The sequence below is a fragment of the Mustela nigripes genome, chromosome 6 (genome assembly GCF_022355385.1).
Source record: "Mustela nigripes isolate SB6536 chromosome 6, MUSNIG.SB6536, whole genome shotgun sequence".
NCBI classification, from domain to species: Eukaryota; Metazoa; Chordata; class Mammalia; order Carnivora; family Mustelidae; genus Mustela; species Mustela nigripes.
The window spans coordinates 46,524,415-46,540,887 of NC_081562.1; the positions used below are offsets into that span (position 1 = coordinate 46,524,415).

Sequence of the window (16,473 nt, forward strand, 5' to 3'; positions counted from 1 at the left end):
CGTGGAGCCAGCATCTCCTCTCCCTCTGCTGCTTCCCCTGCTTGTGCTCTCTCTCTCTCTCTCTCAAATGAAAGAAAGGAAGGAAGGAAGGAAGGAAGGAAGGAAGGAAGGAAGGAAGGAAGAAAGAAAGAATCTTTAAGGAAAAAAACTAAAAATCTTTAAAGAAAAAAACTAAATTTAACTCCATGAAATTTATCAATATCAGGCAATGAGCTAGTAAGAAATAAAAAATGGCCTCTAAGATCAAGGAGGTCATGGACTAGAGGAGAGAGGCACGTAAATGAGTAATTATGTTCAATGCCAGAATTGAGATCTAGCCCAAGTAGTGTAGGAGTATAGAGAGGACCGAGCTATTTTATTTAGAGTAGCAAAAATGCTTTGGAGAGGATGTAACATTGTCATTCGCTAGACAACAGATGGTTAGGGTTTGGCAAAATCCATAAACATCTCAAAACAATACTCTGGAAAGGTGGAGCCACAAAACTTTTGAAAAGTATGGATATTGAAATAGTAGAGTCTGTATAATTAAGCCCGTGAATTCACTCATAAAACATCAAATTCTCCAAAGTTATGGTAATATCAAGAATTATTGTTAATGATGTCTTTGAGCTTCCCCCTCTGGTAGAGCTGAAAACACTCCACTATAACATATTTTTAATGGGTCTATCCAGTATCATCCCTGTTGAAAGATATTTTATAACTACAGGAATGAAAGTGCTGTGTGTTACAAGTGTGCTTCTCTCTGTCTCTGTCTCTCTCAAGATTTTTCATCTGAAATTTACCAAATATAAGTAATTAGGGCATATACATTTACTGCAATTTTACTTAATCATCCAATGTCAGAAGGATTCAGTAATTATTAGGATTATTTAAAGTTCAGCCTTCTCAGAGGTGCCTGGGTCGCTCATTCAGTTACGCATCTGACTATTGGTTTCAGCTCAGGTAATGATCTCATGGAACTCGAGGTCAAGCCCACAGAGCTCCAAGTTAGGTTCCTAGCTCAGCAGGAAGTCAGCTTGAAGTCCCTCTCCCTCTGCTCCTCCCCACACTCGCACACTCTGTCTCCTTTTCTCTCTCTCTCTCTCTCTCTCAAATAAATAAATAAATCTTTGGGGGAAAAAAAAAAAAAAGAAAGAAAGAAAAATAAATAAAGTTCAGCCTTCTCTATTTCCTGCTCAGATGATATCAGACCTAGTCTCTCATAGTCCTGTGTCAGCTTTTCCATTCCCAAAACTGGGGTGGGTCACTTGAACCAGGGCACCTGTGCTGACAAGTGATGTTGCAAATAATGGGTTTTCTGTTGAAAATGTCTGTAGCCTGAATGCACTACCCATCCCCTGTTGCACAAAATATAATTTGGTATGTCTAGTTTGGGCACACCCCACTATTGGTTGAAAATCATCAGAGAAGACTGGAATTTATATGGAAAGCTATTCTTTATGGTTTATTTTAGACTATAATATGGGATAAATTTGAAACATTACATAAAATAATTTAAAATGATTAAGATTTTAAGGGGCTTTTTTGAGATTTTATTGATTTATTTGAGAGAGAGCTAGCAAAGAGAGAACAAGTGGGGGGTGAAGCAGAGAGAGAGAGAGAGAAACAGCCTCCTCTCTGACTCTATTGTCAGGGCTCTATTGCAGGACGCTGGGGTCATGACCATCTGCTGGAGGCAGATGCTTAACCAACTGAACCACTCAGGCTCCCCAAGTATTACTTTTTTTCATTGTTTTAACCTATAATAAACTCAAGTTTAAACTTCCAACATGGGGTGCCTGGGTGGCTCAGTCCATTAAGTGTCTGCCTTGGGCTCAGGTCATGACCCCAGGATCCTAGGTTGGAGCTTCATGTCAGTCTCCCTGCTCAGAGGGGAGCCTGCTTCTCCCACGTCCTCTGCCCCTCCCGCCTCTTTTGTTCTCTCTCACCCACTATCTCAAATAAATAAATAAAATCTTTAAAAAAAAATACTGCCAGATTTTACATATTAGTGAGGCTATCTAATTTGGAAAATGTTTTGCAGAAGAAATATGGATGACCAAGAGCCAATTAAATCATGGCTCTTTCCCTAAGGATGATGTCAGCCTGGCTCAGAACGCTCTACGTGGTAGATTAAAGTGCAAAGTGTAAATTTATGTCACATACGTTGCAACAAAAAACAAATATTAGTGATGAAAATAGGTCTATGTCCTAAATCATAAAAGCAATGGGAAAAAAAACTAATCATACATTATTATGAAATTTTTTACACAATGAAGTATAATAACAAATTTCATGTATATTTATTCCATGCTGACAATTTATATATAGAAATATAAAACAATATAAATGAAATCAAAGAACTCTACTAATTAAACCCTAATTACTTTGGCCATCACTTCATATTTAAAAATCTAAAATCTGGTAATATTTCTTACTTATGTTTCCTATTCTGTTAAGTGCCCAGAACAGAGTAGATATGCAAATAAGTGAGCCACTCATTAAGGCAACAAGTTGTATGGCTCAAACAAAATATTGGAGTTAGACTTGCCTCTCTACCTTGGCAAGGAGCATTTATAGTTTATGGAAGACAACTTAATCTTTCTGCACCATCCTTTCTTTATCCCTAAAGATAGTGATAATAATATTGCTACATAGGGCTGTGGAGAGAATTAAGTAATCATATGTGAAAAGAGAGGTTCCCACTACTAGTGAGCCCCCATCTAATGTTAGTTTCTCCTCTCCTGCCACCTAACTGAGCATGCATCAGTCATTAACCCCACAACCAATTCCAGAAAATAGTAGCATTAATGGGGAAAGAAAACTTTACAGTTTCAAATGCAGACTATTTAATTGCCCTTTTTTCTCTTACAATTTTCACATGGATTTTAAAAAGGGAGTTTCCATATAATCGCCATCTTGCATTGCTAAGATCAACACTGTCAAAACCCTGTAGAGTGAAGGTAACACTCTGTATCTCCAATATGATGGCCATTAGCTATGTGTAGCAATGGAGCATGCGAAGTTTAGCCAGTGCACCTGAGGAACTGATTTTTAAGTTTTATTTTATTTTCATTAATTTAACGTTAGCTACATGTGGCTAGTGGCGCCATATTGGATAATGCAAGCCTGGAGTCTTCTCTCTCCTGCAACAAACTGAAAGTGACTCCCAGTCACCTGGAAGGTGGAGCCAAGTCCCTGCCTTTCCTCCTATTTCCCACTTATCTTGAATTCATCTAGAGAAACTATGCTATTCCTCTCATCCTCTGCCTATGCCCAGGGATACACTAGCAGTATAAGCACATCTTTCATTGAATAGCTTCTCCTCCTGACTCCAAACCTCAAATGCTTTTCTGCCCAGAGAAGAAATCATTGGAGCAGAATAACCTTTGACAAAATCTGATAAGATGGCAGTCGGAATATCAGGATCCAGAGGTGCCTGGGTCATGCAGTCGGTTAAAGGTCTGACTCTTGGTTTTGACTCGGGTTGTGATCTCATGGTTGTTAGATTGAGCCCACTGTTGGGCTCCATGCCTGGTGTGGAGTCTACTTGAATTTCTTTCTCCCTCTTCCTCTGCCCCTCCCCCTCATACACTCTCTGTCTCTCAAATAAATTAAAAAATCTTTAAAAAAAAATTAAAGGATATCAGGATCCAGGTACCATTTTTTTGTGTTAAATAGAAAGAGTTAAATTGCCAGAGGTATTTTGAAGAGGCCAGATGGGGAAATTTCATGTGTTCTATACGCTAAATCTATATGTGTTCAATAATCTGTTGAGAAGAAAAAAGAAACAGGAAAGAGAGCAGAAGAAAGAGAAGGAATAAGAGAGAAGGGGGGAGGGAGGGAAAAGGGGGAAGGAAGAGGAAGAAAGCAAGAGGAGGGAAGGAAGGAAATAAAAGGGGAGGAGCAGAGGAGAGGGAAGAAGAATTGGTCAGTGTTGGGATTGTTATTGCCTCTTCCTAGATGTATCATAAGTGGCATGCTAAATATTTAACATGTAGTCCAGAAATATCTGTCCTGATAAAAGGTGAATTTGACCAAAATATAGACTTAAAATACACATACTGACTTAAAATGCTTAAAATGAATACATTTATAACAGTAATATGGAAATAATGATGATAATGATGATAAAGTTTTGGATTTTTTTTAAATCATCAGCTTTTTTTTATTAGTCTAATCTAACATTAAAAAGGCTAAAAAGCTTTGATTAGAGTGACAGTTTTCCCTTAGTCAGTCCTATGGTGCATTCTTGTTTAAAAAGTTTTTGGAAACCTCTAAATGCTTGGAAGACTTACAAACTACCAATTTCCAAGCTAAGTTTAGCTTGACAGGGAACTGCTTCTAAGAAGTTTATAGGGCTGAGTTCTCAATAAATCATATACATGGTTGGCCTTATAAAAACTGAAGGGAGTGGGCTTCTGTTCAAGTCTCACTGGTATAGGGCTCTTGTGGAAACTTCTAATAGCAGATACTGAAAAGGGATGAACAATTTTCCAGTCCCCTTTGCTAACAAAAGGAATCTAGAAAGTCAAAAACAGTGTTTCAACTCTAATAGAAATGAATTCTGATATTAAACACTCTATGAACCACATACCAGGTAGAAATCACAAAGGATACAAAAGTTAGTTTAAAAAAAAAAGTTAATTAAATATAATTTTTTCCTTCAAGGGGTTCAGTACAATTCATTGAAAGCAGGTAAAAATTGAAGTACTTAAAATATAAGATGGTAAATATTAAAATAAAACATGAAAAAAGTAGCACAGTAGGCTTATTTGGTTTAGCTCAACAAGAGTCATTGGTGGCATCAGTAATGCCGAGGAGTCTCGGCATTAAACTAAGGTTAGGATAGACTGGGGTGTACACAAGGTGGACCGAATTGTAGAGGTGGAGGTAAGAACAGTGGGTATTGATAAACTCTCTCAAGTTTGCCAGTCTAGAGAAAAGCAGTAATAAAACAATAACTAGAGAGGAATGCCTAGAACTGACTTCTTAAATAGTGGAACATTTTTTAACCATCTAAATCAATGCAATAAACAAATATTGAATGTCTGCTATTCATATAAGCACCATCCTAGACACTGAGTCTTGGATAAAATGAAAAAAAATCTCTGTCTTTACCTTTAAGAGGCTCGGAGTGTGTCAGACTAAAGAAATCATAAAGGGATGATTTGGCCTTAATTCATTTATATAAACATTGGTAGAAATAACTACCATATTTTCCGTAACACCGTGGTTTGCAAAGAGCCTTTCAACTTCTTGACAGAAAGTGATTTGAAGAGTTAAGACAATGTTCTTAGCACTATAACAATCTACCTAATATCAGATTTTCCTGCTGTAGGTGCACAAATGGTAACTAAAGACAGCTTCTTTAGGGAGAGGGGATTCGCGCCAGACCAAGTGTTTTTATTGGACAGAAGAGAAGTTTGAAGTGAGTAAGAAAATCTAGTACAAATTCCAAATCCCAAAGAACAGAAAAAGGAGCATAAATAAGAAATGGGGTCAAGAATCAGAAAGCCACAAAAAATAACATGATGAGTAAACTCAATATCTCAAGCTTATGGGCAAGATTTGTGTTAAGGGACAGGGACCAAGATGGACCCAATTGTCCCTCAGTGCACACAGTTGTATCAAAAGACAGACACACAGACACATCAGCAACAAACATTGACACAAGCCAGATGGTCAGTATATAAATTCACAAGTGTGCTATGTAGTTACTGGTGTTCTAAGGAGCTTTAAAAAGAGTAGGTCTGTCTAAAGCATTCCTTCTTGTTTTCTTCATTAGATCCCCTCAGCAGAGTGTGTTTGAGACCAAAAAATGTAACTGATTCTTTGAGCACCTACATTAATGCTAATTATATTCGGGTAAGTAAGTAAATAAAAATATCTTTCTGATGAGCATGTTGACTTACTATGTGGAATTGTTGGCGGTGGTTTTCCCCTCAGAGTGGATTAATTTTGATTTAACTCGGTTACTAGCAACCTTTCTCGTTTGTTTAGTCATAATCGACACTGGTAGCAGGTCCTTTACCTCGAGCCTTCCTTTCCTGTGTGTCTCTGGCTGCAGGTCTAGGTGCTGGGGGGTTCTCCAGTGAGAACCGGGCATCATGGTCCTCACTACTGTGTGCCATGCTTGACTTGGGAGAACAGCCAGATGGATTGTGCTAGAATCAGTGAAGCCATGAACACTTGTGTTGTTTTGGACCGTTTTGTTCTGAACTTGTTCTAAACTTTCAGGGCAAGGCATGAATTTCAAGTCCAATATTTCTGTCTCTTTACTCACACCAGGGCTACAGTGGCAAAGAGAAAGCATTCATCGCCACCCAGGGCCCCATGATCAACACCGTGAATGATTTCTGGCAGATGGTTTGGCAGGAAGACAGTCCCGTGATTGTCATGATCACAAAACTCAAGGAAAAAAATGAGGTATGGCCTTTCCCCAAGGAGTGAACGTTATAAATTTTCTGTTGCTATGGAAGAGCTATTGTAAAAGGAAAATTGCCTTGTACTTAACTACACGTTGAAGATGGAAATTTAAAGACATGTTCACTTCATGCTTCTGAGAATGGTCATTGTTGTCCCTGTGTGAGTGGCAGCTTTCTATCAGAAGAATCAATACACTTGGCATATATTTATCTCATATATCCCACATACCTCTGTTAGGAAATGAGGGGCTCTGCATTATCACTCTGATTTATAAGCAGGGAAATTTAAAAAAATCACTCATTCATACCTCAAATCATTTTTGAGCACTTATTGTGTGACAGACACTGCTTTAGTTGTTGGTAATATGTTAGCAAACAAAACACACAGAGATGTCTGCCATTGGTAGATTTTAACTTTCTAATGGGGAAGACAGATTAAAAAATAATAAACATAATAAATTCATAAAACCGTAGCAATTAGAAAGAATAAATTGTATAGGGGGACCAAGGTAGGTAGGATAAGAAGATTGGGTGTGCTGAGCTGTAGGAGGGATGAGAAGGGAGGAATATGCTTTTGTATTATATAGGGCGGGAGGAATGAAGCCCCCTAAGTAAGGGAGATTTGAAAGAAAAATTTGAAGGAAGCTATAAAAGCCAAGCAAGGTTTTCAATATCTTCGTAATAAGCAATCCAAGGAGATAAATTTAGGTTCCGTTTCCATACTAGCAGTCTTTCCTAAGGGTCTAGATTACAAAACATTCATTCAGTCCTTTACATCATAAAAACAGAATTTTGTAATTCCCAAAGGGTGCTACGTACAGCTTACATGTTAGGACATCTTATTGGAATAATTTACAGTCTGATTTTAGTCAGCATTTGTGTTTGCTTGCTTATCAAAATTACTGTATCAGAGCCTCACAATGACAATAAGAATTTAAGAAAACTGAGCTTTCCCTTATGCCTTTTTGGTGAGTTATAACCCTTAAGTATACTATAATCTTGTACTAATCAAGAAAATCCAGGCTCACAAGCAGTAATTTATAAGTTTTGTAAAGCTTGTTGCCCTCTTTCATTTTTGCTACAATAGATAAAGGATTTTTTCCCCTGAATCTATCCTAGAAAAAAGTGTATTTTGGGCCAGAAGATGAAGCTATCTACTTAACTAACTATATAGCTTACTGAATAAATATATTTCTATGAATCTTATATGAAAACCTGAGGTGGGGGCCGCCTGGGTGGCTCAGTGGATTAAAGCCTCTGCCTTCGGCTCAGGTCATGATCCCAGGGTCCTGGGATCGAGTCCCGCATCGGGCTCTCTGCTCAACAGGGAGCCTGCTTTCTCCTCTCTTTTTGCCTACTTGTGATCTCTGTCTGCCCAATAAATAAATAAAATCTTTAAAAAAAGAAAGAAAGAAAGAAAACCTGAGGTGGCATAATAAAAATAGCCTCTAATATTCTCAGCTGTTTCACCCATATCAATATATCAACACATCAGGGAACTGATAATTCCTGCACAGTTGTTTGATATCCATGACACTCTGCCTTTATTTTACCTACTCAAAACCGACTGTTCAAGTTTAAAGTGTATTCTCTGTATATATCCATTCCTGCATACAAACAGGCTAGGATAATCTGAAAAACCTCCCATCACAAAACTAGATAAAATTTTAAATAGCGTAAAATATAAAATAGAATATAGTAACATTTCCTAGATCTGAATAGACTGTATTACTCATTATTAAAATTAAAAATTCCTTTTTGCCCAGAGCTTCCATGATGTAAATATAATACTACAGTGGAAACTTTGATGTTTTTCAGATAAAATAGTAAAATAAAAATAGCGTGCCTAACAGAGCTTGGGGGGAAAAAATCCCAGCAGTCAAAAACTGAATAAAGGCATAAAGCCAGAGAATTATGGCTTACTTGGGCTTTAATGACAATACAAGAACTGGAGACAAAGCCTTGGGCTTGCAGGAGCCAGGAGCTGGAATGGAGACCTTCCACAGAGAGCGCTCCTGCAAAGGCTGTGCCTTCAGTAAAAAGGTGAACCACAAAAATAAACCTGCCTTCCAAAATAGGACCGTAACAGGAAATCAGTCCATCTAAATCTGGTCTTCTCGAGGGATAGATAAAAAGGGTCTCTCTGGTACTCACCATTCAAAAACCAGGAAACGCCAAGTTGAACAATTAATATAGAAAGTAATCCTGATTGATAACACTCTGTGGCACTTTACAGAAACAAAGGTAAAAGCTTTCTGGATACATACACTCTCGGGATTTACGTCAGAGAATTTCAACAGAAACAGCCTAGCCAAACACAAGCTCACAAGTCAAAATTATGAGACAACACAAGTAAATAAACAACATAAGGAAAAATCAGAAGAAACAACAAGTAAGTAAAGTAGACCTACAAGAAATGAAAATAATAGAAACTATAAATACATGCTTTTTTTATATAATTAAGCGCACAAATTATAAGATTAAAAACTTGACAGGGGAACAAATTACTGCCAAAAAAGACTAGGAAGATGTAAAAACAAACCAGAGTCGTAGAAATAAATATTATAGAGATATTAAATTTTAAAAAGAACACCTCATTAGACAGGTGTGATAACAGGCCAGACACAGCAGAGTAAAAATAATGACCGAAATGCAAATAGAGCTAAAGAAATTACCCAGAAGACTGAAATGGCCAAAAATACGAAAGAAAATTTAAGACCTACAGGGCAGTATGTAAATGTCCAATGTATATAAAATGAATATTTTAGAAGAAGAACAAAGAGAATATAAGAAAAGAAGCAATACTTGAGGAAATAGTGGCCAGAGATTTTCCAGAAGGGATAAGAAACATGAGCTGTCAAATTTGAGAATCATCATAAATTCTGGGCTAGTAAGTAAAAATAAATCCACTGCTAGATACAACTAGGAAAATAAAAAACACTGCAGAGATGATTTTAACAACAGAGTAACTAACAAATGGCTTCTCAGTAGCAGCCATAGAAGCCAAAAAACAGAAGAACAGACCTAGCAAGGAATGAGAGACAGTGATAACCCAGAACTCACACCACATTTTGAAACATTCTTTCGATCTGAGTAGCATGCCTTACTCATTAAATTAAAATTAAAAATTCCTTTCTGTCCAGACCCTCCATGATGTAAATATAACTCCATAGAGGAAACTTTGATGTTTTGTAGATCAAAATGATACTGAGAAGCTTGGCTCAAAAGAAATATGCAGTAAGCTTCACACTACCAGGAAAATGCTGTTTACCAAAAATGTGCCAACTTTCAATTGTGTTGAGCGTCATTGTTTGAAATAGACAAAAATCATTTCCTCCCCCCAAAATGAAGTTGGAGTTATCTTTAGAAATTCCCAGGCTTTATATTTTCATGAACCTTTCTACTTTCTAATAAATAAATGACTAATTGCCAAGCTCTTATTTCATAATCCCAGCATTCTCCTATCACCAATAGGGTTTTTACTCTTTCTTATCATTCATGTGTTCACTGGTGTGTCACTTTTAATTTCCTTCAAGAACTTTTCCCCTGCATTCACAACGTGGCAAATGTTCAGGAGGCCGAGCTTTCAGCCTATCTCGACTTTCCATGTACCTTCCTCACAAAGCTCCATCATTACTAGTTTTGACTGAAAGCGTTCACATGGACACCAAGAGGCCATTGTAGGGTTATTAACTGACCTCACTGGGATTCTGTTGTGTCTCAGGGGATAGGGAAGCCCCGGGAGACAGAGAGACACAGACAATGGCCAGTCAGTGGAGCACTCAGAACTCACCCACGTCACGATTTAGTTCATGGTCTTAGAAAGGCATAGTTCATGGAACCCCAAAACAATGACAATAGGAACACCAAAGATCACTGATCACAGATCACCTTTAAGGAATGTAATAATAATGAAAAAGTTTGAAAAGATGTGAGAATTACCAAAATGGGACATGGAGACATGAAGTGAGCAAAAACTGTTGGAAAAATGGTGCCAATAAACTCCAGGAAGGAAAGGAGTCTCCGGGCAGGCTTGCCACAGACCTTCAATTTGTAGAAAATGCAGGATCTACAAAGAACATAAAGTGAAGCACGATACGAGGTATACCTGTACTAAGAACAAAAAAAACAACAAAAAACAAGACAAGTAAACCAAGTCTCAGACTTGGCTGTCTGTCCAGACAAGGTCAAGGAAGGTAATGTTGAAGGCCAGGCTGGCAGATAGACAGCAGAGCCTGTGGACCAGCTTTCAGCTTTCCCGGAGGACCAGAATTAGCTATTAGAATATCTTAGAGAGGCAGCCGGGCCTAGCACTGCCTAGCAATGCTGGACAGCTAATCTCTCATTCCCATTTCCTATGCTTGTACTGCCTAAGCAATTAAGGGTGGCCCCAAATTCAGAGGCTCACATCTCTCAAGCAAAATTACTGACATGTCCTTTCAGACATGCTTATATTCCAAATACAACCACACCTTAATTTTTAATTTGTTAGGTTTTATTTAATTGCTGTAGCCTGCTTTACTTCTAACTATAGCTAGAAACCCTCTTATTTGGCACAATTAGCAAAAAAAAGTTAGTGGGGGAAAAAAATCACAAAAACAACAACAGGACCCTAATTCTTTATTTTATCTTAAGACATGTGCATTTGTTCACACTACAATTTTTCATAGGACTCTGTTTGTTTGGTTTTGTTAGAGACTAGAGTTCTAGATCATACAGCTTATGTAAATCATGCCCTTTATACATCAAATCAAAACTTATTTTAAATTTATGAAATTATACATAAATCAAAATTTCCCATTTCAGTTTCTTTATAATGAGAGAGAACACAGAAAAGTTTGTAAAGGAATTATGCATGCAGAATCCTGCATAATTTTTAAAATTTGCTCTTTTATCATTGTCGCCTGTACCTGATTGGACTACAGTTTTTTCTACTGAGTCCTTTTTTTCCCAGTGAAAAACTTATTTAACTTGTACAATTATTTCCTAGAACAATTCCCTTTTTCTCTGCACCTTCCTGTTTCATTAATTTATGTAGAATTAAATTACCGGGCTTCACTAATGAGTTACAATTGCCATAAGAAGATTTGACTGTGACTTCCCACTGGTGAACACGTACAGCTCGGCAGATAGTAACAGAAGTACTGAGTGAGTAGGAGAGTGGCCTGAGAATATTGTGTTGCATGAGCACGAGCCTCCTACACACAAGGAAGGAAAGGCTCTGGTTAATGCCACAGCAAAGTTGGGTTGGTTCAGAGACAATGGATATCAAAGATAGAAAGTTAAATTTTTCTTTTTTTTTTTTTAAGATTTTTATTTTTATTTTATTTGACAGATAGAGATCACAAATAGGCAGAGAGGCAGGCAGAGAGAGAGGGAGGAGGAAGCAGGCTCCCTGCTGAGCAGAGAGCTGATGCGCGGCTTGATTCCAGGACCCTGGGATCATGACCTGAGCTGAAGGCAGAGGCTTTAACCCACTGAGCCACCCAGGTGCCCAGAAAATTAAATTTTTAAAATGATATTGGCATTGAGAGTTTTAGTTCCCAAGGGAACTTTCCCAGAGACCCCTACCAGAACACCTGAACTTCCGCTTCCTCTGCTGTCACATGATAAATAATAATAATAATAATAATAACAACTGTGTACCCGGTATACCCAATTCAAATGATTGTGGAGGGGATTAAGTGATATGTTGGTGAAGGTAATCGTAATAATAAATCACCACACCTGCGTTGGTAATATTTAGTTGGAACACCAGGAATGAAAGTTACTATACTAACCGTAGGCAATCTGACCCATCCTATAGCTCTCACGTGCTAATGGAACCCAAATGAAATTGACCATCTTTTTATTTTAGAGCCTGTATGTGATGACATGTGTTTTTAGCTCGGAGAGCAAAATCTTTTTTATTTTAAATGCATAGAATTCAAAAAGAAAGTAACTTAAAAATAGATTTTTTTTTTCCAGGCAACTAAACTACTGGCTGGACTGCCTTCCTCCCTGTACACAAATAGCCCCAATGTGGTGGAAGTGAGAGGGATGGTCAAACAAAAAAAAAGAAAGATCAAAAAAATATAGGAGTTTGCATTGCTTTGCAATAATAAACCACTAATTATGAAGAATTGGTTGATGACCAGAATCTTTACAGTCAGGGTTCACTAATTACTTATTTGTACAAGAGACACATGAGCCTCTGAAAACCTCTTTTTTCCTCCAAATTATGAATTTTTGGAATTAATAGATAATTTCACTGGAAGGATCAGCCCAGTTAGCAAAGAATAGTGATAATTTGGGGTTATATTCTGCGAGATAGCATGCTTTCTTGAATTACCTACAATTAGTGGGGTTTCATAATATTATCTGTAAGAGAGCATTTTCCTTCCTTGCATTTTCTGCCTTTCAGATCATTGTTAGCGCTGCAATAAAGAACCCCTAAAAAGCTGTTCACAAAAATAATTTGAACGTGAACTTGTGCTCTTTAAACAACTGCATTTGCAGTTCTCCCCCACCTCACATTTGAAAAGCACCCACACTTATCTGGTCTCTTTTTCTATGTGCTCCTAAAAGGGGGAAAAATGTATTCAGTGTGTAAAAATAAGCTATTGTATCTCAGAAAGGAGATGGGATGCTAATTAAGGGTTGTTTGAATGAACAAGTCACATTGCATTGTCTACTGGGAGCCGACTGCCAATTGCATTTTTGGTAAAGAGTCAAGAAAAACATTCAAGAGGGCCCCGGCAAGCTTGAGAGAACTGAGCCGCGCTTCCATTTATCAAGTAGGTGCACAAGCCTGTTCGAGGATTGTTAAGAGTCAGGGTGCAGGCTTTGAGCTCCTGCCTTGCAGCTTTTTCCTACCGGTTTCAAGAGCCACCTTTCCAAAGAGGGGCCTGCTGCTCCGGGGCTCATCGGGACAATGGGGCACGTATGCCAGACTGCTGGACCGCTGAATGCCTCTTTCTTTGTTCAATACCTTTTTCAAGATTCTTTGTCACTCTTCTTGGATTCATCCAGGAGGCATGGGTTTTAAGATACACAATAGCTCGGGTCTCACAGCGAAATAATTGATGCTTCATTGAAAGAAACCAGGCAAATTGGTTAGTATGATTCTCTTTAACAAACCTGGGAAATTTGAGACACTTGGCACTGCTAAATGAGGAGAGAAATAAATTGCTTTATTTGTAAAAGGTTTTTTTTTTTTTTTTTTTCTTAATGTTAATGTTATGTCAGCCAGAGTTATGCCTTCAGCCCGATCGCCTGCCGGTCTTGGGTGTGGGGTGGCATGTAAATAGAGGTGAAAATGATTTACTTTGTTTGGAAAAGGACCAGGAACTCAGAGGATGCAAATGTGTTTTTATTGTAATGGATGAAAGAAACAGGGATTCCATCCTGGCTCTAGAATGTAGTGGGGCTAGCACTTAGCATGATAGACTCCCCGGGGTATGTTTCTGATACTTTACATATCTTTTCCATCAGTTCTGTACCTATGTGATTCTTTCTTGTGCTGCTCTTTTGAATCTGTAAGTTCCGAATTTTTTCCAAGTGTGGTCCTATGCCTTTGACCTCGGATGTCAAAAAACAAGTGTCCCAAGGATTAAAAGGTCCTGACCGCGGGCAATTTCTCTCTAAATGTGAAGGAATTTCTCTATAAATGTGCATGTGTGTTTGCAAGAAAATGATAAGTTCTATTTAAACAAAAGTTAACATTGCTTCTCTGGGCACTTGAAATAGAACATCAACTTTCACACTTCCCTTTCTTAATCATTGAGATATGTAGTCAGAATTCATAGGGGTTTTTTTGGAGCTGTTTAAAAGGCAAAATAATACATACTATGAGCCTGTATGTATGCTTGAATCTCGTTTTGTATTTTTCTTTTAATAATGTAGCTTGGATATAATAATTATACAATATTTAATGTATGATCTAATGTATAATGAAGTAATGATTGAATCATTTAGATCAAAAACCTAAAATTGGAACAATGAGAAGAAGAACAATGTGTTTTAAATGCTTACTGCATGTCTGGCCTTGTCCTGAGTGCTTTTAATGTAGTAAGTGATGAGTTAATTGAGGCCACAGAGATTAAGTGTCTTTCTTACAGATTCTCAGCTAATCATAAGTGGCAAAACCAGAATCTGGACCTATGCTCTATAGCTTCAAAGCCTGCACTTTAACTACCAGTTAATAATGCTACAGTTGCAATATAATTATTATTATTCTTGTTAAATCCTTCAAAGAGGATCTGCTATAAAAATTGTTTTTCTTTTAATAATTTTGTTATACATTTATTTTAATCTACTCTATTGGTGAAAAGACCATCAGTCCTGAAAAATGTAATACCATAGGTGTGTTAATGGTCATTACATCCTCTTTACCTACTAGGGAACCTTCATTCTGTGGCATCTAACACATCACAGATTTATTAGATGTTTCAACTGGATGGAGCAGGGAAATGTAACTTGGCCCAGTCATTGTGAAAAAAATTCCTTTTATTCCATTGCATGATAAAGTCTAATACTTGGATTTTTAAATTTCTTAATTCTTAACTTCTCACTTTCGTTCTTCATTTCAGGGTTTTTTTTTTTTCTTTTCTTTTTCTTTTTTTTTAATTTAACTTAATTATTTTTTCAGTGTCCCAAAATTCATTGTTTATGCACCACACCCAGTGCTCCATGCAATACGTGCCCTCCATAATACTCACCACCAGGCTCACCCATCCTCTCAGCCCCCTCCCCTCCAAAACCCTCAGTTTGTTTCTCAGAGTTCTTTCATGGTTCTCCCCCTCTGATTTCCCCCAACTCACTTCTCCTCTCCATCTCCCAGTGTCCTCCGTGTTATTCCTTATGCTCCACAAATAAGTGAAACCATATGAAAATTGACTCTCTCTGCTTGACTTATTTCACTCAGCATAATCTCTTCTAGTCCCGTCCATGCTGATACAAAAGTTGGGTATTCATCCTTTCTGATGGAGGCATAATACTCTATAGTATATATGGACCACATCTTCTTTATCCATTTGTCTGTTGAAGGGCATCTTGGTTCTTTCCACAGTTTGGCGACTGTGGCCAGTGCTGCTATGAACATTGGGGTACAGATGGCCCTTCTTTTCACTACATTTGTATTTTTGGGGTAAATACCCAGGAGTGCAATTGCAGGGTCATAGGGAAGCTCTATTTTTAATTTCTTAAGGAGTCCCCACACTTTTCCAAAGTGGCTACACCAACTTGCATTCCCACCAACAGTGTAAGAGGGTTCCCCTTTCTCCACATCCTCTCCAACATATGTTGTTTACTGTCTTGTTAACTTTGGCCATTCTAACTGGTATAAGGTGGTATCTCAATGTGGTTTTAATTTGAATCTCCCTGATGGCTAAAGATGATGAACATTTTTTCATGTGACTGTTAGCCATTTGTATGTCTTCTTTGGAGAAGTGTCTGTTCATGTCTTCTGCCCATTTTTTGATGTGATTATCTGTTCCTTGTGTGTTGAGTTTGAGGAGTTCTTTGTAGATTTTGGATATCAGCCCTTTGTCTGTAGTGTCGTTTGCAAATACCTTCTCCTATTCTGTGGGTTTCCTCTTTGTTTTGTTGACTGTTTCCTTTGCTGTGCAGAAGCTTTTGATCTTGATGAAGTCCCAAAAGTTCATTTTGTTTCCTTTGCCTTTGGAGATAGATCTTGAAAGAAGTTGCAGTGGCCAATGTCGAAGAGGTTACTGCTTATGTTCTCCTCTAGGATTTTGATGGATTCCTGTCTCACATTGAGGTCTTTTATCCATTTCGAGTTTATCTTTGTGTGTGGTATAAGAGAATGGCCGAGTTTCATTCTTCTACATATAGCTGTCCAATTTTCCCAGCACCATTTATTAAAGAGACTGTTTTTTTTCCACTGAATATTTTGTCCTGTTTTGTCAAAGATTATTCATTTCAGATTTGGGGAAATTTTCCCCCTTTTTGTATGGGGTTCATAGCAATAGTGTTTGGCAGGCACATGTAAAAATTGATACTTCATTTTTAAAATATTACTGAGATGTAATTTACATACCATAAAAGTCAATTGTTTAATATGTAT

General features: G+C 37.6%; 1 protein-coding gene across 2 annotated transcripts in view; it reads left to right on the plus strand.

Moving 5' to 3' along the window:
* Window positions 1-16,473, plus strand: part of PTPRR (protein tyrosine phosphatase receptor type R) — a 239,296-nt gene that overhangs the window by 198,821 nt on the left and 24,002 nt on the right. For both annotated transcript variants that reach the window (XM_059402463.1, XM_059402464.1), the window contains 2 exons: window positions 5,768-5,847; window positions 6,271-6,408. In XM_059402463.1, coding sequence (XP_059258446.1) covers window positions 5,768-5,847; window positions 6,271-6,408 — 218 coding nt within the window. The remainder of the gene's footprint in view (window positions 1-5,767; window positions 5,848-6,270; window positions 6,409-16,473) is intronic.